This window comes from Melanerpes formicivorus, unplaced genomic scaffold (assembly GCF_026170545.1).
Source record: "Melanerpes formicivorus ecotype bairdi unplaced genomic scaffold, bMelFor1.0.p_v2 SCAF_43, whole genome shotgun sequence".
NCBI lineage: Eukaryota > Metazoa > Chordata > Aves > Piciformes > Picidae > Melanerpes > Melanerpes formicivorus.
The window spans coordinates 1,434,891-1,459,975 of NW_027142395.1; the positions used below are offsets into that span (position 1 = coordinate 1,434,891).

The 25,085-nt window shown below is 43.9% G+C and overlaps 1 protein-coding gene across 2 annotated transcripts in view; it reads left to right on the plus strand.

Moving 5' to 3' along the window:
- Window positions 1-25,085, plus strand: part of PLB1 (phospholipase B1) — a 116,283-nt gene that overhangs the window by 23,443 nt on the left and 67,755 nt on the right. For both annotated transcript variants that reach the window (XM_068158823.1, XM_068158824.1), the window contains exons 12-21: window positions 4,295-4,361; window positions 4,981-5,079; window positions 6,503-6,595; window positions 14,508-14,576; window positions 15,321-15,401; window positions 16,870-16,936; window positions 18,043-18,101; window positions 19,136-19,209; window positions 20,527-20,570; window positions 21,909-22,017. In XM_068158823.1, coding sequence (XP_068014924.1) covers window positions 4,295-4,361; window positions 4,981-5,079; window positions 6,503-6,595; window positions 14,508-14,576; window positions 15,321-15,401; window positions 16,870-16,936; window positions 18,043-18,101; window positions 19,136-19,209; window positions 20,527-20,570; window positions 21,909-22,017 — 762 coding nt within the window. The remainder of the gene's footprint in view (window positions 1-4,294; window positions 4,362-4,980; window positions 5,080-6,502; window positions 6,596-14,507; window positions 14,577-15,320; window positions 15,402-16,869; window positions 16,937-18,042; window positions 18,102-19,135; window positions 19,210-20,526; window positions 20,571-21,908; window positions 22,018-25,085) is intronic.

The window sequence follows — 25,085 nt, forward strand, 5'->3', positions numbered from 1 at the left end:
GTCCTGGGGCCCTCTTTCCTCTAGGGTTTTGTCCCACGATACTTTGGCCAGCAGAACCCTGAAGTGATCAAAGTCTGCATGCCTAAAGTCCAGGATTGTACACTTGGGATACGTCCTCCTAGTTGCCCTGAGGTTCTTAAATTCTATTGCTTCATGGTTGCTGCACCCAAGGTTATCCCTGAGCCTCACATTGGTCACCAGCCCTTCTCTATTGGTGAGAACAAGGTCCATCGTAGCATCTTTTCTTGTTGGTTCCCGTACCATTTGGAGGAGGAAGTTGTCATCTATGCATTCCAGGAACATCCTGGAATGCTGGTACCTAGCTGTGTTGTCCCTCCAGCAGATGTGGGTGCAAAGAGCAGAGTCTTCCTCCTCCAAGTAGCCACCATCATGCCTTCAGTAAAACTGAAGCACCTTGTGTCCTGCCCACATGCCCTGCTCGTGCTAACTACTGAGCTAATTCAAAAGGAGCCCCTGGGGTACACTCAGTCTCTATTTGCTCTCCCTGTGCCTGTTAGCCTGCCTGTACCAATGGCCACTTGCTCTCACCTGTCTGACCGCAGCCCCTCCTTCTTGCACCCCACTCGCTGGGTTCCAAGGAGCAAGGTGGCTGTTGCCTCACAGCTCGCAGGCTGAGAGCCTCTGCTGGTGTCGCCAGGTTTAAATCTCCCGTGGCTTCTCCGGGAACCCCCCCAGCCATGCTGCCCTCTCAGGCACCCTCACGAGAGATGCCGAGTCGAGTTGGGTCTCCCTCTCCCTCTCCCTCTCCCTCTCCCTCTCCCTCTCCCTCTCCCTCTCCCTCTCCCTCTCCCTCTCCCTCTCCCTCTCCCTCTCCCTCTCCCTCTCCCTCTCCCTCTCCCTCTCCCTCTCCCTCTCCCTCTCCCTCTCCCTCTCCCTCTCCCTCTCCCTCTCCCTCCTCTCCCTGGGAGCCCTCTTTCCTCTGTAAAGACCACAGCACAGCAGAGCAGAGTTAGCCGGTGCTGGTGCAGTTGCCTCACTGCTTGCTGTCATCCTCGCAGCTCGCAGAGAAAGCCTTGATGCTGTATAAGCACTATTTAGTATCAGCCAGAGCGTTAGTGTGTTATTAGCAGTTTTAGCCACAAATCCAAAACACAGCATCACATGATCTGCTATGAAGAAAGTTAACCCTATCCTGGCTAGACCCAGTACTGTGATCATGACTATAACATTGCAGTCTGCCTATCCTCTGCCCTTTTGTCAGTGCTAGTTCTGCCCTGCAACTATTGAGTCAAGTCTCTGAAGGCTCTTTAAAAGTTTGAATTTCTAGGTATTGGTGTTCACCAAAGGAATAAATGGACTTACAGCACATTGTTAGGCCATGTGAAAGCTAATCCTCAGGCTTAGGGGTATGGGAGGATGGAGAATATCAAACTTGTCAGTTCATTATAATAACTGTAAGCCTAGGCACTTTCATAACATCCTGTGATCCTGTGAATAGATGCCCCAACTTGGTACAGGGTAGGAGTGTGCACGTGGACAGTTATGATAGAGTAGTTTACAGCTGATGAGATTACACTCTGTTTTACTCCACAGTATTTTTTTCTTCCCTGTACCTGAGGTGTAAGACACCGTATCACAGAATCAATAAGGTTGGAAAAGACCTCAGAGATCATCAAGTCCAACCTGTCACCCAACACCTCATGACTACTAAACCAGGGCACCAAGTGCCATGTCCAATCCCCTCCTGAACACATCCAGGGACGGTGACTCCACCACCTCCCTGGGCAACACATTCCAATGGCCAGTCACTCTTTCTGTGAAGAATTTTCTCCTCACCTCCAGCCTAAACTTCCCCTGGTGCAGCTTGAGACTCTGTTCTCTTATTCTGGTGCTGGTTGCCTGGGAGAAGAGACCAACCCCCACCTGGCTACAACCTCCCTTCAGGTAGCTGTAGACAGCAATAAGGCTTCCCCTGAGCCTCCTCTTCTCCAGGCTAGGCAACCCCAGCTCCCTCAGCCTCTCCTTGTAGGGCTTGTGCTCTAGACCTCTCCCCAGCCTCTTTGCCCTTCTCTGGACACGTTCAGGAGTCTCAATGTCCTTTTTATATTGAGGGGCCCAGAGCTGGACACAGGACTCAAGGTGTGTCCTAGCCAGTGCTGAGTACAGGGGCAGAATGACTTCCCTGCTGCTGCTGTCCACACTATTTCTGATGCAGGCCAGGATGCCATTGGCCTTCTAGTCCACCTGGACACACTGCTGGCTCATGTTCAGCTGGCTGTGAACCGGTAAATATGTACTAATATAATCATCCTGAAGTGTTTCACAAGCTTTGCATGTATACAACCTAGATGATGTTCCATCAGTGAAGGAAGGGAGCTGGCTGCTCTCTAACTATCTGTTTAACAGCAAAGTATAAGCAGAGGAGAAGTTTTCCTTGTGAAAAGTGACTGCATGGAGCATTCTAGCTTATTTCTCCTGTGCAGGTACTAGGGAGGAAAATGTGAGACAGGTAGGTAAGAGGTGGAAAAGATGAATTTAGGAATATGGGCTTTGCCATATACTGAGGGCCTTAAAAATTTAAAATTAAATATATCTCTTCTTTTTTTCCTTGAAGGAATATTTATATCTCCTTCTTAACTTAGTGCGGTATGCTTTCTCATTGTCACCATGCTTCTGCCACTGTGTTTGTCAGGCTAAATAGTTCCAGCAGTTTGCAAGTCTTGTACTTCACTGTTTGATATACCTCGAGGTTCATCTTAACCTCACGCCCAGACTGTCTTCTACATAAGGGTCTTGGAGTTTGGCTAGCAAGTTCTTGTTTTGAATTGTGCTTTCGAAGGAAAACACAAGCTCATAACAAAAGAAGAAATTCTCTGTCTAAGAGGAGAATACTGGCAGGTGCTCCCAGTTCCATGTCAGTACCTAACTTTAGGCATTGAAGTCTGGCATGTAGAGGATGGTAGAAAACTTCCATTTTGTAGGTTTAGCTGGAGTTCTGTGTAAAAGAGAGAGTCTGATTCTGAAAAGTACTTACTGCTTACATCTGCAACCCCCACAAGAAGTGATTCTCAGATTCCTGTCCATCCAAGCATTTTCTGCTGAGTGTATCTTTGCTAAAACTAGACTAATCTTAAATGTGTCTTATACTGTTCCTTTCTCCATCCTTGGGAGGTCTGAGTACTCCAGCTAGCTGCAGATATATGTAGTGTGCACGTCTCACCTTGTGTGGTAGTTTGAGCCTTAGCTGGGATCTTAGAGCTCAGATGGGGGGGCAAGGCTGAGAATCCCTCCCCCACTCCCCCCTCCTCTTTCCCAATTGAGAGAAAAAGAAAGGGAAGGAGCAATTCTACTGAGAAATAATTTGGAGTTGGTTTGAAAGTAGAGAGGTAAAATTTTCTTTTAAAAACATACATACATACATACATACATATATATATATATATATATATATATATATGTATGTATATAAAATCCCCAATAACAGGAAGGGTTCACAGGGGTAAGGAAAAAGGATGGATGGGGAAAAATATATATGCAAAACCAGTCCTTTGAAGTCCTTTAAAGAGGCGTGGATGTAGCAGGGAGGAGGACCAGGCCTGACCACGTGGCAGAGAAGCAGGAAGCCAGCAGCAGTCCCCTATTCCAGGCAAGGCAGGAGCCAAAATAGGTAATGGCTGCAGTGTCTTCCTTTTTATAGGCTTTCTGGACAGGGAGGGGGAGTGGAACAGACTAACTCAGTTCCCCAGGGGAAAAACCCCCTCCAGGGAGAGCAAGGCTCTCACAAGCCCTCCCCCATGCCTGCTTTCAGGATGGGTATAACCCATCACACCTTGTAGGTCAGAAATTTGGGTGAAAGGCCATACAGGGCCTGGTCATCCTTTATAATTTATAAGATTTTGCAGCATTGAGCTTCCATCCACATTTCTAGATGCAGGTCATGTTGCCAAACACTAAAGCAAAAGTTCCTGTGGAAGTATTTTGAGTGTGTTCAACTTTGCTGTGTGACTGTGGAGAGGCAAATGCTTGAAAACTAGTGTAGCCTCTATATTAAGCCTGAACGTGCTGCTAGCTTCTGATATCCTGTGCCAGTCCAAGTCCTGTATGTTTTTTTAATCCGAATAGGCCTTCAAATTGAGAAGCAATCCAAAGGTCTCCATGTGGGATTAGATACCACTGCCTATATAAAAGATTATGATGTTCCATATTGCTTTCTCAACATATGCAACAATTTAGTCTTCAATATATACTTATCAGTGGCCTATTAAAGTTAATACTTTCTGCCTTGTTTACAAAAGTTCATAACATCTTTCATGTTTTTCATTCTTGTCTGCAGTAATCAGTGCAGCTGTTTTGGTGAACACTCCATATTCAGTGATATCATATTGAGGTGGTCCTATCAGGTATGACACCTTCTGTGTTGCTTGGCTCTCATATTACTACACACATCCATGCATTTTCCTGACTGGACTGAATTATGGAGTTAAGGGAAGAAGAGCAGTGAGGAAGTTGAGCAATTATGATATCAGGAGCATCAGGGATATGCTCTTTCTATACCTGAGTGATCTTAGCATCTCCTGAAGTTTCTAATGGCTGTACAGCTTCTGTCAATCCAGAATTAGTCATAGCTCATCAAAGAAATTATCCAATTATCTTGTTGAGTAACCTGTCACATGATTTAGAAGGAGGAAACTTTCTGTTAATACAAAGATAGTTGTGCTGGAATTTCTTTTAACATGACAGAGAAGCAATAAACATGGCATTTAACTGCTTTCCTAAGCTTGCTGCTCTTTCAAAGCAGCTTATGGGAAATCAGTGTAGCTTTCTCATAGCTACAATAGATTTCCAATTATTGTGGAAAAGGTTTAATTAAATTACTATCTCTGCTCCAGATTACAGAATTTTATTATCGTGGTTTATTAGGAATGGAGACAATCTTAGTTCACATTAACCCCTAACAAACTATAGATACATTACACTCTACCTGACAATACTTATCTCATTAAGTGGTTGTCTATTCAGGATGCTTGGGAAAAGCTACTGGAGAGGTTTGATCAAAAGAATGACTTCACTGTCGTTGTTCAGCCTTCTCTCCAAGAAAGTAATCTGCTGCTCAGGCTGGTAAGTAAACTTGAGTTGCGCCATTCTTTATGGGTTCTGTCTGTTGAGATTGCATGCAACGTTCAGAGGACTTTTTCCTGTCTAGACTGTTTGTAGTGCTAGAAGACAAAGGTGGTCAGGCACATGCAGAACACACCTCAGCTTCAAACACAGAGGTCCTGAGAATGGAGCTTGCTTCAAACAACATTGGAGATTCTGTGGTTTGAGAACACAGTGTTTCTAGAGAAATCAAGTCATGGCATCTCTGTAGATTCGGTCACAAGTGTCTGGAAATTTTTCTGTATCTTTGTAGTCATCTACATACTCATCCCTGATTATACTCTTGTGTGTTTGCCAACAAAGGCAAAAAGCTGGTAACAAGAAGTATTCAAAAATGGGTGACGGGGAAAAAGACAAAAGTTTTGTCAACTGCATTAGAAAGCAGAGTTACCTCCCTGCAATGACATTAATGTAATCTGGAAATTAATTTTGTCTAGCTTTTCTATCTAATGCAACCAATGGGGAAAGAATATAGATGGGATTTTATGTGATGCCAGACATGATTTTGCCATAAATTTTCTTTACATGGAAGTTCAAAGGTCAAGATTGTCTGAGACCTGGCAATGAAGAGGGAAAATATTACTTCCTGGATAATTATTTTATGCTTTCTGGACATCCTAATAGCTCCTTTAATTTGTTGTAATTCCCTTGATCCCCCCACATTCAGTATCAGAACACTGTGAACTGGGAGAAATTTGTCTCCCAGGAAGGGTGAGATCTATGTTTCAAAATCTTTTCTTTGCTGCTGGGTTTTCTTATGTTAGGCTTGTTGTGTTGATGGCTAGTCCCTATGCAAATGGAAAACTTTTAATTTTCATGGCATTACTTTTTTTTTTTCCTTTAGTAAATTGCTCTGTTAGTGCCTTGAGTGCCATCTTATGTCACAGATGGACTCTCCTGTTTTGTGTTACACCTGCAGGTCACCGTGTGTAATCCTTCAAATGCTTCCAGCAGTTAATTTCATTTTAAAATAAGCATGATATGCTTTGACAAATTCTGCATGCTTCCACTTTTTAAAGGCATGCAAGTGTTAGCTAGAGGAAGTGTTGTTTATTCAAAACATTCATGGGGTCACATCTGAGTGTCTCCCTAATCTCATGTGTGGTACTATCATGATCATGCTTTGTTGTTGGTCTAGTCTTGACCTGTGTGGTTTCTTCACTGCTGCTTTACAGTGGTAGCTACAGCAATCACAAGAACAGCATATGTTCTGTCATGACACACCAACAGTAACTCAGATCAGTAACAAGTGGTTTAATTAGAGTACCAGAGATTGATATTATTGTGGATGTTAATATTATTTTATAGACTGAGACCTTTTGTGGCTCAGTATCTTTCTTTTCTCTTACATGTTTTCTCATGCTTGAAATGCTTTCTCTTTCAGGGCAGGGATGGTTTCAATACCACATCAAAGACACAAGGGGAAACTCTGGAAGAAGTCTATATTTCCATGGCTTTGAGCCTCTGGAACAACATGGTGAGCAGTACCACAGGAACTGTTTCTTGCTAGACTTAATATAGGTGCTTAGTAGTAACTCCATGGGCCAGACTTTGAGCAGCAAAGATGCAAAGGAAAGAAGAATTTTAGGAGAGGAGCATTTCATGACTGCTATCCTCAGCTGTGCAGAGAGACTGCTCTTGAGTAATGTTAAATGCCCTGTACTCCCAAGACATGTATTTTGTTGTGCTGTGGCTGCTACTTACTACTAAGTGTTTTTTTATAAAGGTTTCCAAAGTAGCCCTTTGGGAAGTCTCAGGGACCCTTCTTTTGCTAGTGTTACCTCTCTGTGTCACAGTGACAACTCAAGCTCATCTTAAACTGAAATTAGAGAAATTTTGCTCTTCTTTCTATTCTGTTCTCTATCTATCCCTCCTCTTTACTAAGGGTCTCATAACATTGTCTCCTCCTTAACCACCATTCTTCTGCTGCTGTTGTTCATAATAAAAAGGTGATAAATAGCCTTGTGAAGCTCCTATTGCATCGCCAAGAGTTGGATGTCCTGCCCAGGTGAGGAAAGCCAGCAAATAATGCCTTCTAATTGGTGAGAGAGGACATCTGAAAGAAACATGTTTTATGTGACTGACTAGAACTTGAACATTATGGCCAGTTCTGTAGAAGGCTGTTTCCTTTTGCAGACTTGATGCGTGTACAGCTGGGGGGGTTTGAACTTTAAAATTGACAATCAGCTGGAGAAATGGGAGATGCAAAGATGAATGAGATAAAAAGAAGGCATTTGCTTTTGGACTTAGCCGAGTGGGATGCTACTGCTTAGTACATATTATTAGAACAGAATAGAATTAGAAAAGAATTAACCGGGTTGAAAAAGACCTTTGAGATCATCAAGTCCAACTTACCATCCAACTGGAGGTGAGGAGGAAGTTCTTCACCGAGCGAGTCATTCGTCATTGGAACGGGTTGCCCAGGGAGGTGGTTGAATCATCGTCCCTGGAGGTGTTCAAGAGGAGACTGGACGTGGCACTTGGTGCCATGGTCTAGTCATGGGGGTCTGTGTTGATAGGTTGGACTCGATGATCCTCGAGGTCCTTTCCAACCTAAGTGATACTGTGTGATACTGTGTGTGTGATCCAACACCATCTAATCAACTAAACCATGGCACCAAGCACCCCATCCAGTCTCTTCCTAAACCCCTCCAGTGATGGTGACTCCACCACCTCCCTGGGCAGCACATTCTTATGGCCAATCACTCTCTCGGTGAAGAACTTCTTCCTAACATCCAGCCTAAACCTCCCCTGGTGCAGCTTGAGACTGTGTCCTCTTGTTCTGGTACTGGCTGCCTGGGAGAAGAGACCAACCCCCACCTGGCTACAACCTCCCCTCATGTAGTTGTAGACAGCAATAAGGTCTCCCCTGAGCCTCCTCTTCTCCAGGCTAAGCAAACTCAGTTCTCTCAGCCTCTCCTCATAGGGCTTGTGCTTGAGGCCTCTCCCCAGCCTCATTGCCCTTCTCTGGACACCTTCCAGCAACTCAACATCTTTCCTAAACTGAGGGGCCCAGAACTGGACACAGAACTCAAGGTGGCCAAATCATTACTGAGTACAGGGGCAGAATGACCTCCCTGCTATGTTTGGATAAGCCCTGATAGCAGTGATTTTGGATTAGGTTTTGATTTTACTATTCATTCTGAATTAGAAACTTCCATTTTTTAAATTTTCTTTTCTAATAACCTTCTTATAACACTTATAATATTTTTTTCTCAATTAAAAACAATCTGCAATAGCCAATTAAGTTAGGTTAGAGATAAAAGACATTTTTTTTGCTTGTTTTGCAGTCCACATGTTAATAAGATTTTAATTTGAGAGTACCTACTGCTCCTGTGTCTTTCCAAATTACCCTAAGCATGAAGGGGGGAAAAAGTCTATACTGCAACCACCTTTTAGTAAACCACATTTAAAAACAAATCCATACAGGTTGGCATGTTCTTTTTTTTTTTTTTTTCTTTTATGCTAATTCTGGCAGAGGTAATACTGTTGTAGTCCTGGTGATTATCTTTTTTTCCCAGGCAACCAGCACCAGAACAAAAGGGCACAGTCTCAAGCTGCACCAGGGGAGGTTTAGGCTGGATGTTAGGAAGAAATTATTCATAGAGTGGTTGGCCATGGGAATGTTCTGCCCAGGGAGGTGGTGGAGTCACCATCACTGGAGGTGTTTAGGAGGAGACTTGATGGGGTGCTTGCTGCCATGGTTTAGTTGCTTAGATGGTGTTGGGTGATAGGTTGGACGTGATGATCTCGAAGTTCTCTTCCAACCTGTTCTGTTCCGTTCCATTCCATTCCATTCCATTCCATTCCATTCCATTCCATGAAGCAGGATTTGCAGGAGGAGACTGTTATTCAATCAGATGAAAAAATCATGGAGCCAGTTTAATATAAGATCGTAGTATTGCAGAATAGTTGAGGTTGAAATGAAGGTTTAAAGGTCATCTAGTCTAACCCACATGCAGGGATATCCTCAACTAGCTCAGATTGCCCAGAGCTCTATCCAATCTGACTTTGAATGTTTACAGAGATTGGGCATCTTGGGCTTATTGAACCTCATGAATTTCACTTGGGCCGACTTCTCACGCTTGTCCACGTTTCTCTGGATGCTATCTCACCCCTCAAGCATGCCAGCTGTACTATTCATCATGATGTCATCTGCAAATTGCTGAGGGTGCACTCAATCTCACTGTCTATACCACTGATACTATCTTTTAGTTAAAGTTAGTAGGACCATAGTTAATTGGCAAAAGCCAAAGAGTTAAAAATTCATCAACCCTTGAAACTCTTAACCTTGGAACAATCCAGCTATCTACTTTCCTCTTATCTGTGTTGATATTAGAGGTCCTGTCTCAGTTCTTCTATCGTACAATATATGCCATGATAAGATACATCTCTTACTGGACAGTAACTTTCACTACTCAGATAGGCAAAGACTGAAAGTCAGATTCTTGAACTGTGAATTAAACATTGTTTCTGGCACTTCTCTGTAAAGAAACTGTTACTTGAGCTGCCTGTCCCCATCAACGGTGAAACTGTTTACCTATATCATACAATTACTGTCACTTAAACATGATCTGTATGGCAGTAGAAAGCAATTTGCATATTATCCTCAGATAGTAACCAATTGAGGCTATTTTGGAGCAACTGCACAAAGTATGGACATCCAATTTGCTGTGAGAAGTTGTCATTTACATCTGCTTAGCATGGTTGTGGCAGCAGCAGATTTTTAAACTGAAATGCAGAGTGAGTTTGCAGATAGTGCAGGAAATGAATGCTTCTGCCTGGAGACGGGACCGCAGTACCAGCAGTGTGCCAGCTCCTTTTGTGCCTCTCCAGCAGGAATTGTCAGGGACGACTGAACCAAATTGTTCAAATTCTGATATCTGTCTAAATGTGACAATAGATCAACCTGGAATAAACTCTTTTCTGAGGCTTATTAGTAGGAAACTGGTCTCCAAGTCTGAGAGATGTCCTTCTCTGTTTTCCTGTGGCCTTTTTTGTTTTGGGCTTTTGTTTTCTTTTTGTTGTTGTTGAGGTGGGTTTTGTCTGTTGGTTTTTTTTTGTCCCTATAGTCTCTTACTGTTTGGCTTTTTAAGACTTCATTTTATGCAGAATCCAGTAGTAGGAATACTGAATATTCTTTATGACATCATCATCCCCAGTATGAAATAGACATGTTGCCTCCTCCAAATCCAGGTACTACAGAAGGGGAGAGGGCCAGGATTTACCTTCTCAAGTTTAGTAACTCATACAGACACCCTCAGTCAACTGTGCACTGTCTCTTTTCTGCCCTCTCATATTCTTACACTTGGACTGTCACAAATCCCTTCTGTCCCTTCAGAGAATATTTTTTATTTGCAGCTTTTGTCATCAGAAAGAGCCTTCTTTCTTCCACTTCACTTTTCTGTCCCTAACCCTTTTCTGCACAGACTTTATTTGGCCTCCTGGGCTGTGTCTTTGAGCATCACATTCTTTGGTGTATTACGCTATTTTTGTCACTTTAACTACTAGAAACGTTTTATGGAAACAACAGGGGGGAAAAACTGTAAGTAAAACGAAGTGGTACTTTTAAGGATGGCTACATTAGGGCTAGCTACCCAGACTCAGGCCGTGAGCATGCTAGGGAGCAAGGGAGCTACCAGAAACAGAGAACTGTCATAAAGGAAACATACTACCTTTGCTTTATTTCAGTATTTTTCCTCAGTGTGAGGCGCTTCCTTTAGTGAGGGGGCAACCTAGATGATATGAAAGAAGAGCAAAATGTGGCAAAACTACATCTTGCTATTAGGTTAAAGGAAAACTACTGGAATGGTAGTCTCTTCACAACTCCTTTTGCCCTCTGCTTTCCCGCTTCCTCTTTGTTTTAGTAGAATTTTCTTAGCAGGGCTGGTAATCACCAAAAAGGCATCTTTTGGGGTATGTCTCCCACAGCATTCTTGCAGCTAAACTGAGGAAATGTGGTCTGGGTCATCAGGCAGTGAGGTGGATGTGAAATGGTTGAAGGAAAGAAGTGAGAGAGTTGTGGTCAATGGGATGGAGTCTAGTTGGCGGCCTATATCTAGTGGTGTTCCTCAGGGGTCAGTACTGGGTCAACGACCTGGATGAGGGCACAGAGTGCACTGTCAGCAGGTTTGCTGATGATGCAAAACTGGGTGGAGTGGTTGACTGTCATAGGGTTGGAAGGGAAAGGCCAGCGCCTTCTCCTACCCCCGGAAAGTGAAGGAAAAAAAACTCACAGCTGAATTACCAAAGCAGTGGTTGCTGTATATTTACAAAGCAATATAGGATATGCAGGGGAATATACAGAAATTTACAATATTTACAGTATATACAGAAATATACAACAAAGCAGCACAGAAATGAGAGTTTCCCCCTCTGCTGAGGGGGTTCCCCACCTCTGCTCCCCCTTCTCTCCCCCTTTCCCCAGAGAGGGTTAGAAAGAGAGAAAAGAGAAAAAAAGTTAGAAGCAGCTATGTGTTAATTGGAAAGCAGTTAATACAGGCCTTGCAGTTTATCAGTTTCAAGGTCAAGCCAGAAACAGCAAGCTGCTGCTACCGAAGGAGGGGGAAGACAGACTGACTAGAAAAGTGCAGGAATGCCCAGGATACTTTGCTGCACTCCCAGTTCAGAAGGTACTTCCTCCCAATCTACCAATGAAATTAGTTTAGATCCATCTTTTTGTTTACAAATATCCGACCACCATATTCCCTTTCTTAAGGGGACACACCAGAAGATTGTGCTGCCATTCAGTGAGACTCAAACAGGCTGGAGAGATGGGCAGGTAGAAATTGAATGAAGTCCAACAAGGGCAAGTGTAGAGTCTTGCAACTACTAAGAACAATCCCATGCACCAGTACAGGTTGGGGACTGACCTGCTGGAGAGCAGTGAAGGGAAAAAGGACCTGGGGGGTCCTAGTGGATGGAAGGTTGACTATGAGCCTGCAATGTGCTCTTGTGGCCCAAAAGGCCAATGTCATTCTGGGGTGCATTAGAAGGGCTGTGGTTAGTAGGTTGAGAGAGGTTCTCCTCCCCCTCTACTCTGCCCTGGGGAGGCTGCATCTGGAATATTGTGTCCAGTTCTGGGCCCCTCATTTCAGGAAGGACAGGGAATTGCTTGAAAGAGTCCAGTGCAGAGCCACAAAAATGGTTAAGGGAGTGGAACACCTCTCTTATGAGGAGGGGCTGAGGGAGCTGGGGCTCTTTAGCTTGGAGAGGAGGAGGCTGAGGGGTGACCTCATTAATGTTTATAAATATGTAAAGGGTTAGTACCAAGAGGATGGAGTCAGGCTGTTTTTGTTGATGCCCCATGACAGAACAAGGGGCAATAGGTGGAAGTTGAGGCACAGGAAGTTACATGGAAACGTGAGGAAAATTTTTTTCACTGTGAGGGTGACAGGGGGGTCGTGGAGTCTCCCTCTCAGGAGATAATCAAAACCCATTCCTGTGTGATCTGGTATAGGTGATCCTGCTCTGGCAGGGGTGTTGGACTAGATGATCTTTCGAGGTCCCGTCCAGCCTCTAACATTCTCTGATTATTTTCCTTCTTTCTGACTGCTGCAAAATGAACTTGCAGCAGAGGGATTATATGATATTCATATAACAGAAGGGAAGAAGTTAATGCAACATAAATCTCCAAATGGAAGATTTTCAGTTTTCCAAGGAGTTTCAGTTATATTGCTTTTACTTCAAAGTTTCAGTCTACTCAAAGGTGCTTTTCCTCCCATACCAAAGCCTTGTATATTTCCTATATATCTTTTATGAAAACTAAACTGTAAACTCCCAAGCATGCCTTTCTCAGGTATTCATGAGCATGGTTTCACAGCCTGGGAGAAGGTAAAAAATATGGCGGATGAGATCTGGGAGGATGGACAGACTGCTGCAGGGAGTCATTTACCTGGCAGCTGAGCTGTGGCAATCCACTTTTATTTTCTCTTACTCAATCCAGCTGAGGAATAAACTTGGCTTGCAAATTGCAGTAAAGTTAAAACTGCATACCATAAGGGGGAAGAACTAATCATCAGGGTGGTTTAAACTATGCTCTACTGGAGCATGTCTACAGTTACTGTGATTTCACTGATAAACAGTGACTTGATGGCTTGCAGTTGGATGCTGTGGTATGAGATCAGTGCCTTGTGGGAAAAACACTTATCATACCCAAAAGCACAATGAAAAGAATAGAATAGAAAAGAATAGAATAGAATAGAATAGAATTAACCAAGTTGGAAAAGACCTTTGAGATCGAGTCCAACCTATCATCCAACACCATCTAATCAACTAAACCATGGCACCAAGTGCGACATCCAGTCTCTTCCTAAACACCTCCAGTCATGGTGACTCCACCACCTCCCCAGGCTGCCCATTCCAATGGCCAATCACTCTCTCGGTGAAGAACTTCTTCCTAACATCCAGCCTAAACCTCCCCTGGCACAGCTTGAGACTGTGTCCTCTTGTTCTGTCACAGCTTGCCTGGGAGAAGAGACCAACCCCCACCTGGCTACAACCTCCCTTCAGCTAGTTGTAGAGAGAAATAAGGTCTCCCTTGAGCCTCCTCTTCTCCAGGCTAAGCAACCTCAGCTCCCTCAGCCTCTCCTCATAGAGCTGTGCTCCAAACCCCTCCCCAGCTTTATTGCCCTTCTCTGGACATGTTCCAGCAACTCAACATCTTTCCTAAACTGAGGGGCCCAGAACCGGACACAAGACTCAAGGTGTGGCCTAACCAGTGCTGAGTACAGGGGCACAATGACTTCCCTGCAGCTGCTGTCCACACTATTTCTGATGCAGGCCAGGATGCCATTGGCCTTTTTGGCCACCTTGGCACACTGCTGGCTCATGTTCAGCCTACTATCAACCAGTACCCCCAGGTCCCTTTCTACCTGGCCACTCTCCAGCCACTCTAACCCCAGCCTGTAGCACTGCATGGGGTTGTTGTAGCCAGTGTGTAGAACCCAGCACTTAGATGTGTTAAATCTCATGCCATTGAACTCTGCCCATCTGTCCAGCCTTTCAAGGTCCCTCTTCAGAGCTTTCCTATCCTCTACCAGGTCACCACCTGCCCCCAGCTTGGTATCATCTGCAAATTTACTGATGATGGACTCAATCCCCTCATCCAGATCATTGACAAAGCTGTTACAGAGCATGGGATGTGTGGATGGTTATTTTAACAATAGTGGGATGACAGGCTGAGCGTGTGAGAGGCATTGTTTTCAGTCTCTTCCTTTTATAGGTACACGTGTGGTAGTTATTTGTGGATAACAGTTTGCATAAGTAAAATAAGTTTTAGAATACCTATTTTTAAAAAACATTACCTGTGGAGCCTTTGAGTTGCTGTTACTCTCCCTTATCTGCCCCACACAGCACATGTACAACTCCTTTCTTCTCTCCCTTTCCAGATGGAGCCAGTTGGACGGAAGCAGCCTTACAGTGCCACAAAGACTCTCCAGATCCGGTGTCCATCTCAGGTGAAAGGGTTTCCATATTTTTGTGAGATTTTCTTTACTCTCTGTAGAATTTCCAGGTTTTCAAATGCTGTTCTCATTTTCTGAAGCTCTTGGGAATGTGCATTTGTCTAAGATACTGTTAAGAAATTAGCATTGTTCAGGTTCATTGATGCAGTTTCTTTATTTTATAAAGAAGAAACTGAAGAGAAAGTACTTTTGACAAAAATAAGTTGTCTTATTGTATAAGATGCTTTTTTATTCAAAACACAACTAGCTAACTTGAATTGATAAAATTGAACCCATGGATTTTATATAATTCAGCTTTTCAGTGTTTTGACTGTCTTCTGTTAATTATCGTAGTCCCTGGAGCTATCAGTAGCCCAGTAGTATCTTCAGAGTCTGCACATCTCAGGTTCAGAGAGCAGGTTCTTGAATACCTTTTCATCTAAGGCCTGATTTCAGTAATTTGATAGTGATAAAGTATTATTGGCATCCAGAACCTTCACTGAACAGCAATTAAAACATCAAAGAAAGTGAATTATGTGTCTTGTTTGATGTTAAGTTTAAGGTAGGATGTGGTGCTGTGCCTAGAGCATACCAGGACTTAATTTTCAGGTCTAACCTGGTTTACTTCACTAGTGCAATGTTCATTCAAAAAATTAATACTGTAAAGATCTTATTAACTTCTGCAATATAGCCAGGAGATACTAACATCAGCTGACTGTTTCCACTAGCATTAGTAAACACACTCTCTTCACGCTGCAGGAAAGCCCATATCTGTTTACATATGGAAACAGTAACTACTCATCATCCCCAGAGCCATCAAGCACCAGAGAAACATCTCAGGTATAGCAGGATTGTTTGCATCATGTGGATTGAGTGCATTCCAGGGCGGGGGGCAGGTGGGTGTGAGTGTGTTGTAGCCTAATTAAACAGTGTTACCTTTGGAAAACTAAATGCAAAGTTCCAGATCTTTAGCGACATGCCTGACTAAATACTCAATTGTTTAATAGCACATTTGCTTCTTGGTGGGTTTTGTAGAGTATGATTTATGATAAATGTGTTCTGCCAAGCCTTCATTGTTAAGGACCCATTTTAACCATCTGGATAAAAATGTTAATTCCCTGGGATAAGAAGACAGGGAAAATGGGACCATTTATTCCTACCATAGAAGAAATTAGGTCAGATCAGCATGACACCACTGAGTGGGTCTGGTTTAATCTCATTTACATCATAGGAAAACTGAAGAACAATGGATTCTCTTACCTTTGTTTTTTTTCTGTGAGGTGATTGCAGATTAGATATGTGGGGATAAACAGACATGTTATGGTGTTTTGTTTTTTTTTTTGTCATAGCACTCTGATTCTGAACAGAACTTGGTTCTTCCTAGCAGCTACTGAGGGACAAGATAATGCCCGTTTTCATGACCCAGAACAGTGTCTAGACCACATCTGCACTCATAATGGCCTGTACATCATTGGAATAATAACACATGTTTCTCCTCTCATTTTAATACAATGCCATCTGTTCTGTAGTTACCTAGGGTGCCCTATTGCATGGTGTGGTGCTTTTAGACTATGCCTTTAAATGCTGGGGGAAACTTCAACCCACCACACATGGGGCAATGGTACCTACTACTCTGTTTTTTGTCGGTAGCTATGGTGTAGGAGGCAAGAAGACACATAACTGTGTTATGTTTGTGGTTTGTGGGTTTTTTTAAATAATAACCCAAAGTGGAGGAATGGGACAAGAAACACAAGGGTCTTTTCCTTAGGTAAATTAGCCAGCTTCAAGAGTTCTGCAGAGAGATTTGGGACAAACACATATCCTTGGGTCCTGTGTGATGGCCTGCTCTGGCATAGTGGCAACCACCCTTCATTAACAGTAGAATTTGGGAATATTTCCATCAGTAGGATGCTAACCAAAAGAGTCAGGAAGGCAAATCCCTGGCTGCATGTAGAGGAGAAGGCAGGCTCACAACTTGATGACAAAGGTATGGGTTTGTGCTGGGTATGGTTTTGCAGGGATAGGTGCACAACATCTTGCATAGCTGAACGGAGCATGGCATGGAGTATGAGATAGCTGGCCCCACTGGCAGGCAAAAGCTGTACTGCACTTACATGGCCATGCAACTTCTGAGCAGACAGCTTGTGTCTGCCTTCAAAGGGCAGTTGTAGGTGCAGCCTGAGGACAGGCTGAGTTTGGTAGATGTATGTAAAGTTTGTGGGAGATCTGTTAATCTAATGCTCTGAGACATAAATGCTTGATTATAACCAGAGTCAGATGAGAAGTCTTGACTTATCTGTCTCTGCAGGAGAGAAGTTATGGAACAAATATTCCCTGTTTTGACCGGGATCCCTCTGATACCATTCCAGTTTCAGGTATTGCACTATGTGATTTTATTGTAGAGCTACAGAAAGGAAGAGGCACTGAGGTTAGTAAGGAAAGGTATACTTTTCTTTGAAGGAGTGCACTCTGCTTCAGCTTTAAAGATCTTTTTGGAACAACATAAGTAGTTGTATAGCAATATGCAAGCTCTTCCTCAAGGATGGGGAAAGCTTATGCAACTGCAGATTCCATATACAAGGCAGGTATGGTGGAAAAGACAGGGGGTAGTAAGGTACTTCAGTTTCAGAGGCTGTGAAACACTGCATGCATGGAATAGGGGTCTTGTCAGTGCAGTCTAGGCTGTAAAAGGCATGTGGAATCTATCACCAGGTGGGTTTTGTCTTCCCTCAGAAATTGCAATGGTCCCCAAATTTTGTCTCCATGCTGACACCAGAGCTCTGCCTGCTTTTCAGTCATTGCCACTGGTTAAGAGGAATCAGAGAAAGCACTAATCCAAGACTGAAATCTTACTGTCTCCTTTGTTGCTGTAGATAATGCCCAATCTATAGTACCAAGAATTATTTCTCATTGAGACACTTGAACGTGTCCAGAGAAGGGCAACGAGACTGGGGAGGGGTTTGGAGCACAGGCCTGTGAGGAGAGGCTGAGGGAGCTGGGGTTGCTTAGCCTGGAGAAGAGGAGGCTCAGGGCAGACCTTCTTGCTGTCTACAACTACCTGAAGAGAGGTTGTAGCCAGGTGGGGGTTGGTCTCTTCTCCCAGGCAATCAGCACCAGAACACAGTCTCAAGCTGTGCCAGGGGAGGTTTAGGTTCAAGGTGAGGAGAAAGTTCTTCACAGAGAGAGTCACTGTCCCTGGAGGTGTTCAAGAGGGGACTGGACGTGGCACTTGGTGCCATGGTTTAGTAGTCATGAGGTGTTGGGTGACAGGTTGGACTTGATGATCTCTGAGGTCTTTTCCAACCTTATTGATTCTATGATTTGATGCCTGTCAGTGTCCATTGATCTGACTTGATATCACCATAAGGATTAAAATACTGCCTTTGCACTGCTTTGTGCTTATTCTAAGTAAAAATGTTTACAGTTTAAGTTTCCTTTCTTTCCTCTTTCCCTTACAACACTTTTATATTTTCTTTCCTAGTTCACAATTTGAAACCTGCAGATATTCGTGTGATTGCTGCCCTGGGAGATTCAATCACAGTAAGTAAAGGTCACTGGATAACCATTGTTAAAGCAACTATTGAAAAAGCATTTCTGAATTTTTAACCCAAGTAATAGGATACCCACAGCTACACCCTGTTGAGCCAAACATTTTCCACGTGTTCTTTTCCGCATTCTGCCTTGACTGACGGGTTGTCAGATCACGAGTTTGACCTGAGTGCACAGCTGCCATTTAAAGTCCACAAGGGTGCCACATAAAGAAGAGCTTCAAGATTAGATTGTGCAGCAATGAAATTGGCCTGCGAGAGTGGACTTGCAACACTTGTATTTCTTCATTGATTCTAGGCAGCTTCCAGGTATTGGCCTTCAAAGCAGTAAGCAAGCAGTGTAAACAGAAGGAACAAATTCTGCAACGAATTTTGTGTATACAGATTATATGATAAATACACATGAGATAAAACCAAACTCTATAAAGCCATGTCCATTTATACTGACTAAGTATCTGAGTCAATGGCAACAGATAATCAGGTGTGCCAAGTAACTCGTCTTGAGAATTCTTTTAAACACTCTTCCTGGAACTGTGTGAACACAGCTCTTAAACTGGCTGTGATTCTCCAGCCAGTGATGACTGCTCCACTACTCATATCACACTTCATGTTTCTTGTGCATTCTGTGCTAATATTACCACATTGATTCCTTGTGGTCTTCTTTCTTGGGGAAACAAACCAAGAAAATCACCACAGCACTTTTTAATGTGTGGATCACTTAATGAGTTATTCATTCAGGGCCATTGCTATCACGTTCATCCCTGTATGTAAATTTAGAATTAGGTGAATATTTTGAACATTCTCAACCAATTTTTCACCCACTTGATCTAATCAAGAAGTTGATAGAAGAGGGTTTAAAATACGCTCAGTCCTTGACCCACTTGAGATCAAGGATCTGTTATTTTTTGGGAAGATGACATAGCTTTCTTCATTAGCATCCTCTTTAATTATTTTCAGTAGGATCACTCAGGAAATTAGCTGCTGTAGCAAATATTTTCTGAAGGTGAACTCGTTTTCTGCTTCCAGGCAGGTAATGGGGCAGCATCCAGACCCTATGATGTTCTTGATGTCCTGACTCAATACCGAGGTGTTTCTTGGAGGTAAATAATTCTTGCTCAGTGGGAGGGAACAAATCATAGAATCATAGAATCAATAAGGTTGGAAAAGACCTCAGAGATCATCAAGTCCAACCTGTCTCCCAACACCTCTAAATAATCTTGGCTTTTGATGTGTACAGTTGTTTTTTTCTACAGGAGGCTATAGGAAAGTGAATTTGACTTCACATATTGCACAGAAGCACATGTTTGTACATTAATTCATGATAAATAAGACATTTAAACTAGTGGCTGATGTATTTTGTGGCATGGCTGTATAAGACCTGGATATTCTGATGAAACTAAGAGTCCTTGTTAAAATGGTCTCTCACAGTTCCAGCTATTGCAAAGGGGTATTCTGGATCGGATCAGCATTGTGCGTTCTGCGTTTCTGCTCCTGCTCTTTCTATATCTTGTGTGCACTTCCCGGCTGTGGCCTGTGCCACCCATTTCTTGCTGTTGCTGTTTCATACACAGTATCTGTTTCCTTGATCCTTTCCCAGCGTTGTTTACATCATGAAGAATGGTTTATCAATTACCAGTTGCTACAGACTTTTATATCTACAGCATCTTATTAATCAGCACAAAAAGCCACTCTGAAGTAACACAGTCATGTTCAGTTGTTATTCTGCATCTGTATTACTTAGCACCAAACCTGTCAGGCTGATCTTCTATTCATCATTATTTACACATCTGAACTACTGCAGCTCTGTAAGAAATTTAAACAGATACTAGGGTCCTTAGAAGTACTGTATTTCATATTAAAAGGATACTATAGAAGTATTCAAAGTCTAACACTTTATATTTTGATAATAATCTACTGATATTTCTGGGGTAAAGGTTTACTAGCATTTTCTACAGCATGAAATGAAATCTAGAGGCATTCTTCCAGCTGAGTGAAATGGGACATGAAAGGTATTGAGCATAATTATCCCTCTGAAATATATTGCTTTTAGAACTGGTTGTTATGGATACAAAGTATTTGTTAATTAAAAAAGGAAGTAATAAATATTTTAATAGGGATGACAGCAGCAGAGATGGCAGCTTAGAAAACCCTCTCATTTCTTTCACATAGGTTTGAACACATGCCAAAATGCATAAGAGACCTGAAAGGGCAATTAGTGTACAGGGCTCTTAATGTGGCTGCTGTGATTATGACAGTCGGTGACTTCGTGACCGTATCGGTATGCACACAGAGATTCCAAGTCATCAGAGAACATTGTGCACATGTGTAGAAACCCCGTAGGGGGGAGCTCTCTTACTTAGTCCACTGCTTTACCAAGTCCAACATAGCTTGAAACAATTTTCTCTTTGTTTTAACAGTGTTGGAGGAGATGAAAACATAAGCACAGTCACGACACTAGCAAGTAAGTGCGTTTTCCCATAAAACTGGTAGATATCTGGAGGTGTTTATTAAATCAGCTGTTACTATAAAAGAAGACACAAAGATAGATTTACAATTTGCAGCATGACAGAATCAATTCCTTTGCATTCAATGACCAGTGCTGAGTAAAAGTTGCATAACAACCAGGCTGTAATTTTCTGTGCATGACTTAACTATGTATTTTGTAATTCCTAGGGTCTGGCTGTTTCAGTATTCTTCTGTTGGCTGTAGTTCAGTCCAAAATGTGTTGGGGGGCAGACAAATCAAAGATCTTGGATTATAGCCTACAGAAACTATTTTGACTCTATGGGAAAGCTGCTTTAAGTGGAAGCAGAATCATGCCACAAGATCAGAGTTTTACATGCTTTTAGAGGTCAGAGAATTTTAGATCTTTGGCGTTTGTGAGACTGGTGTGTAAACTAAGATGGAGCAAGGAATCTTAGGTCTTTGAGGTTAATACATCTGGGGAAAGGATTTGATTCCAACCCATCTGTGTGTGGCAGCATGAGAGTCTTCTGCCTGAGCATAGGGTTACTAGGCCGCACTTACCAGGCAGAATCACAGAATCAATAAGGTTGGAAAAGACCTCAGAGATCATCAAGTCAAACCTGTCAACCAACACCTCATGACGACTAAACCATGGCTTCAAGTGCCACGTTCAATCCCCTCTTGAACACCTCCAGGGACGATGACTCCACCACCTCCCTGGGCAGCACATTCCAATGGCCAATGACTCTTTCTGGGAAAAACTTTCTCCTCACCTCAAGCCTAAACTTCCCTGTTTGTTTGAGACTGTGTCCTCTTGTTCTGATGCTGGCTGCCCGGGAGAAGAGATGAACCTCCACCTGGCTACAACCTCACTTCAGGTAGTTGTAGACAGCAAGAAGGTCTCCCCTGAGCCTCCTCTTCTCCAGGCTAAACACCCCCAGCTCCCTCAGCTTCTCCTCACAGGGCTTGTGCTCAAGACCTCTCCCCAACCTTGTTGCCTTTCTCTGGACATGTTCAGGAGTCTCAATGTCCTTCTTGAATTGAGGAGCCCAGAACTGGACACAGGACTCAAGGTGTGGCCTAACCAGTGCTGAGTCCAGGGGCACAATGACCTCCCTGCTCAAATTAATGATGTTGCTAGCCAAGATGATCATATTTCATGAGGTATCAGAATACATACAGTTCAGAAATCTTGAAGGCAAGAAAATATTTGTATGGTAGCAAATCCCCATGTTTATTATATTTCAGGGTTAATTTTTTATAAGTATCTCTTAAAGATTTTTAATGGTCCTTTACTAAGAGCAACATTTCAGGGTGCTGTCTTTTTCTGCAGACATTCTTCGCGAGTTCAACCCATCCCTGATAGGGTATTCTATTGGCACTGGAAAGGAGACTACAGATAATGCTGCTCTCAATCAAGCTGTGGCAGGGAATCGTGCAGAGTAAGAGAAAAATGCCTTTAATTTTAATAGAAAGTTGATTTTTTTTCTTGAAAAATCAGTTCTAGCTAACAAGGCCCAAACCCTGGCCTTTGGCAGGAGTGCAAGAGGGCTGATAGGCAAGCCCAAATATATTTCTTTTGCTTTTCTCTAGTGTGAGGGTGTTATGGAAATGTATTTAATTTATAAATGATATGGCAAATATGGAAATTAATAAAAATATTAATAACTTTTAATTAAAATGAAAAATTGCCAAAACATATTAAATAGGTTCAATGTACAGTTAGAATGTCTATTTACAGTGGGAATGTAGAGTATTTAGGCAAATATAGCAACTTTAACACTTTCATGCAAACTGGGAGGAAATGACACGGGAAGAGAGAATCCCCAGGAGCGAAATCATTGAATCATAGAATCGATAAGGTTGGAAAAGACCTCAAAGATCATCAAGTCCAACCTGTCACCCAACACTGAGCAATAAGGTCTCCCCTGAATGTCCTCTTCTCCAGGCTAAGCAACCCCAGCTCCATCAGCCTCTCCTCACAGGGCTGTGCTTGAGGCCTCTCCCCAGCCTCGTTGCCCTTCTCTGGACATGTTCAAGAGTCTCAATATCCTTCTTAAATGGAGGGGCTCAGAACTGGACACAGTACTCAAGGTGCTCAACCACAGCAGAGGGGAGACTCAATAAGAAGTGGTAAGGTGAAGAGGCAATGAATTAATTGCTCACAGCTGATTTCACCCAAGTGGGGAGTGCTGCTGCTGTGTATTGGCTGTTGAGGCTTTGGGGGACTCTCATGCGGTGCTGGCATGGCAGGCTGGCAGCAAGAGATGCCACGCAGTTGTCGGTGGCTGGTCTGGCTCCAGCAGGATGGCAGGCTGTACGATGTGCTCTTCATGATGGGCGCTTGCTTTGTCCTGCGTAAACTGAGGCACAGCAAAATTCTGGTTGCAAGGGGAAGCAAGGCTTGGCTCCAGCTCCAAGGTTCATGGCTTCTCTAGCTTGCAGTGTGTAGGCTTGTGGCTTTATTCCAGGCTCTGGAGTGGGCAACTCGAAGCAGGGGCAACTTAAGGAAACATCAAGCCAGATAGGTCCAAGCAGATTCAAGCAAGGCAAGGCAAGGCAACTAGAAATAGGCCTGTGTATATATCTTGCCTGAGATTCAATTGTACCAATAGGGCAACTGAAGCCAGCACACAGCTACCCGATGAAAAGGGGTTCTGCCAGGCTGTGGCCATAAAAGGCATGGCCAGTAAATGTGTCCTTACCCCAGAAGAAGAGTTGTTTACCAGACACGCATGGTCCTGTCCCCTTTGTTCCTTTTCCTGTGTTACCATGACTTTTTGCAGGAAGGAGAGGAGAGTGGGGGAGCATGTCTAGACACATGAGGGTCTGTCTGGGTTTAGAATAGAATAGAATAAACCAGGTTGGAAGAGACCTTCAAGATCATCACGTCCAACCTATCACCCAACACCACCTAATCAACTAACCCATGTAACCAAGCACCCTGTCAAGTCTCCTCCTGAACACCTCCAGTGACGGTGACTCCACCACCTCCCTGGGCAGCACATTCCAATGGGCAATCTCTCTCTCTGTGTAAAACTTCCTCCTGACCTCCAGCCTGAACTTCCCCTGGTGCAGCCTGGGACTGTGTCCTCTTGTTCTGGTGCTGGCTGCCTGGGAGAAGAGACCAACCTCTGCCGGTTTACAACCCCCCTTCAGGTAGTTGTAGAGAGCAATAAGGTCACCCCTGAGTCTCCTCCTCTCCAGGCTAAGCAGCCCCAGCTCCCTCAGCCTCTCCTCATAGGGCTTGTGTTCCAAGCCCCTCACTAACTTTGTTGCCCTTCTCTGGACTCGTTCCAGCAAGTCAACATCCTTCCTAAACTGAGGGGCCCAGAACTGGACACAGGACTCGAGGTGTGGCCTAACCAGTGCAGTGTACAGGGGCAGAATGACCTCCCTGCTCCTGCTGGCCACACTGTTCTTAATGCAGGCCAGGATGCCATTGGCCCTCCTGGCTGCCTGGGCACACTGCAGGCTCATGTTCATCCTACCATCAACCAGCACCCCCAGGTCCCTCTCTGCCTGGCTGCTCTCCAGCCACTCTGACCCCAGCCTGTAGCACTGCATGGGGTTGTTGTGGCCAATGTGCAGAACCCGGCACTTGGATGTGTTCAATCTCATGCCGTTGGATTCTGCCCATCTGTCCAGCCTGTCGAGGTCTCTCTGCAAAGCCTCTCTACCCTCTAGCAGATCAACTCCTGTCCCCAGCTTGGTGTCATCAGCAAATTTACTGATGATAGACTCAATGCCCTCATCCAGATCATCAATAAAGATGTTAAAGAGGATGGGGCCCAGCACTGATCCCTGGGGGACTCCACTACTGACTGGCTGCCAGCTGGATGTGACACCATTCACCACCACTCTCTGGGCTTGGCCATCCAGCCAGTTCCTAACCCAGCTCAGAGTGCTGCTGTCCAAGCCATGGGCTGACAGCTTGGCCAGGAGTTTGCTATGGGGGACGGTGTCAAAGGCCTTGCTGAAGTCCAGGTAAACTACATCCACAGGCCTCCCCACATCCACCAGGCGGGTCACCTGCTCGTAGAAGGAGATCAGGTTGGTCAGGCAGGACCTGCCTTTCCTAAATCCATGCTGGCTGAGCCTGATCCCTTGGCCATGCTCTAAGTGCTGTGTTAATGCACTCAGGATGACCTGTTCCATGATCTTGCCTGGCACTGAGGTCAGGCTTGTGCTGGGGCCATTTGACAGAGGACCAAGAAATGTAATGGGGACTTTGCGACGTCTTTAATACATGTCAAATAAATTAGCAGCCACAGCAATGGTTTCTCTAACATTTTCAACCAAGAAGGATCAAAGTGCTTTACAAGCACTACTCAGAAAGCTTCACATCCGTATTGTGAGGCGGGGGGGGTGGGGGGTGGGAGGTGGGGAATCCTTATTTTATATCAGGTGTATTTAAAACCTCTTGTCTGTAGAACCAGAAGTTCATGTAGAGACACTAAGAGAAAACTGAATTGCTTATGGTCAGTCTCTGGCAGAACTGGGAATTACC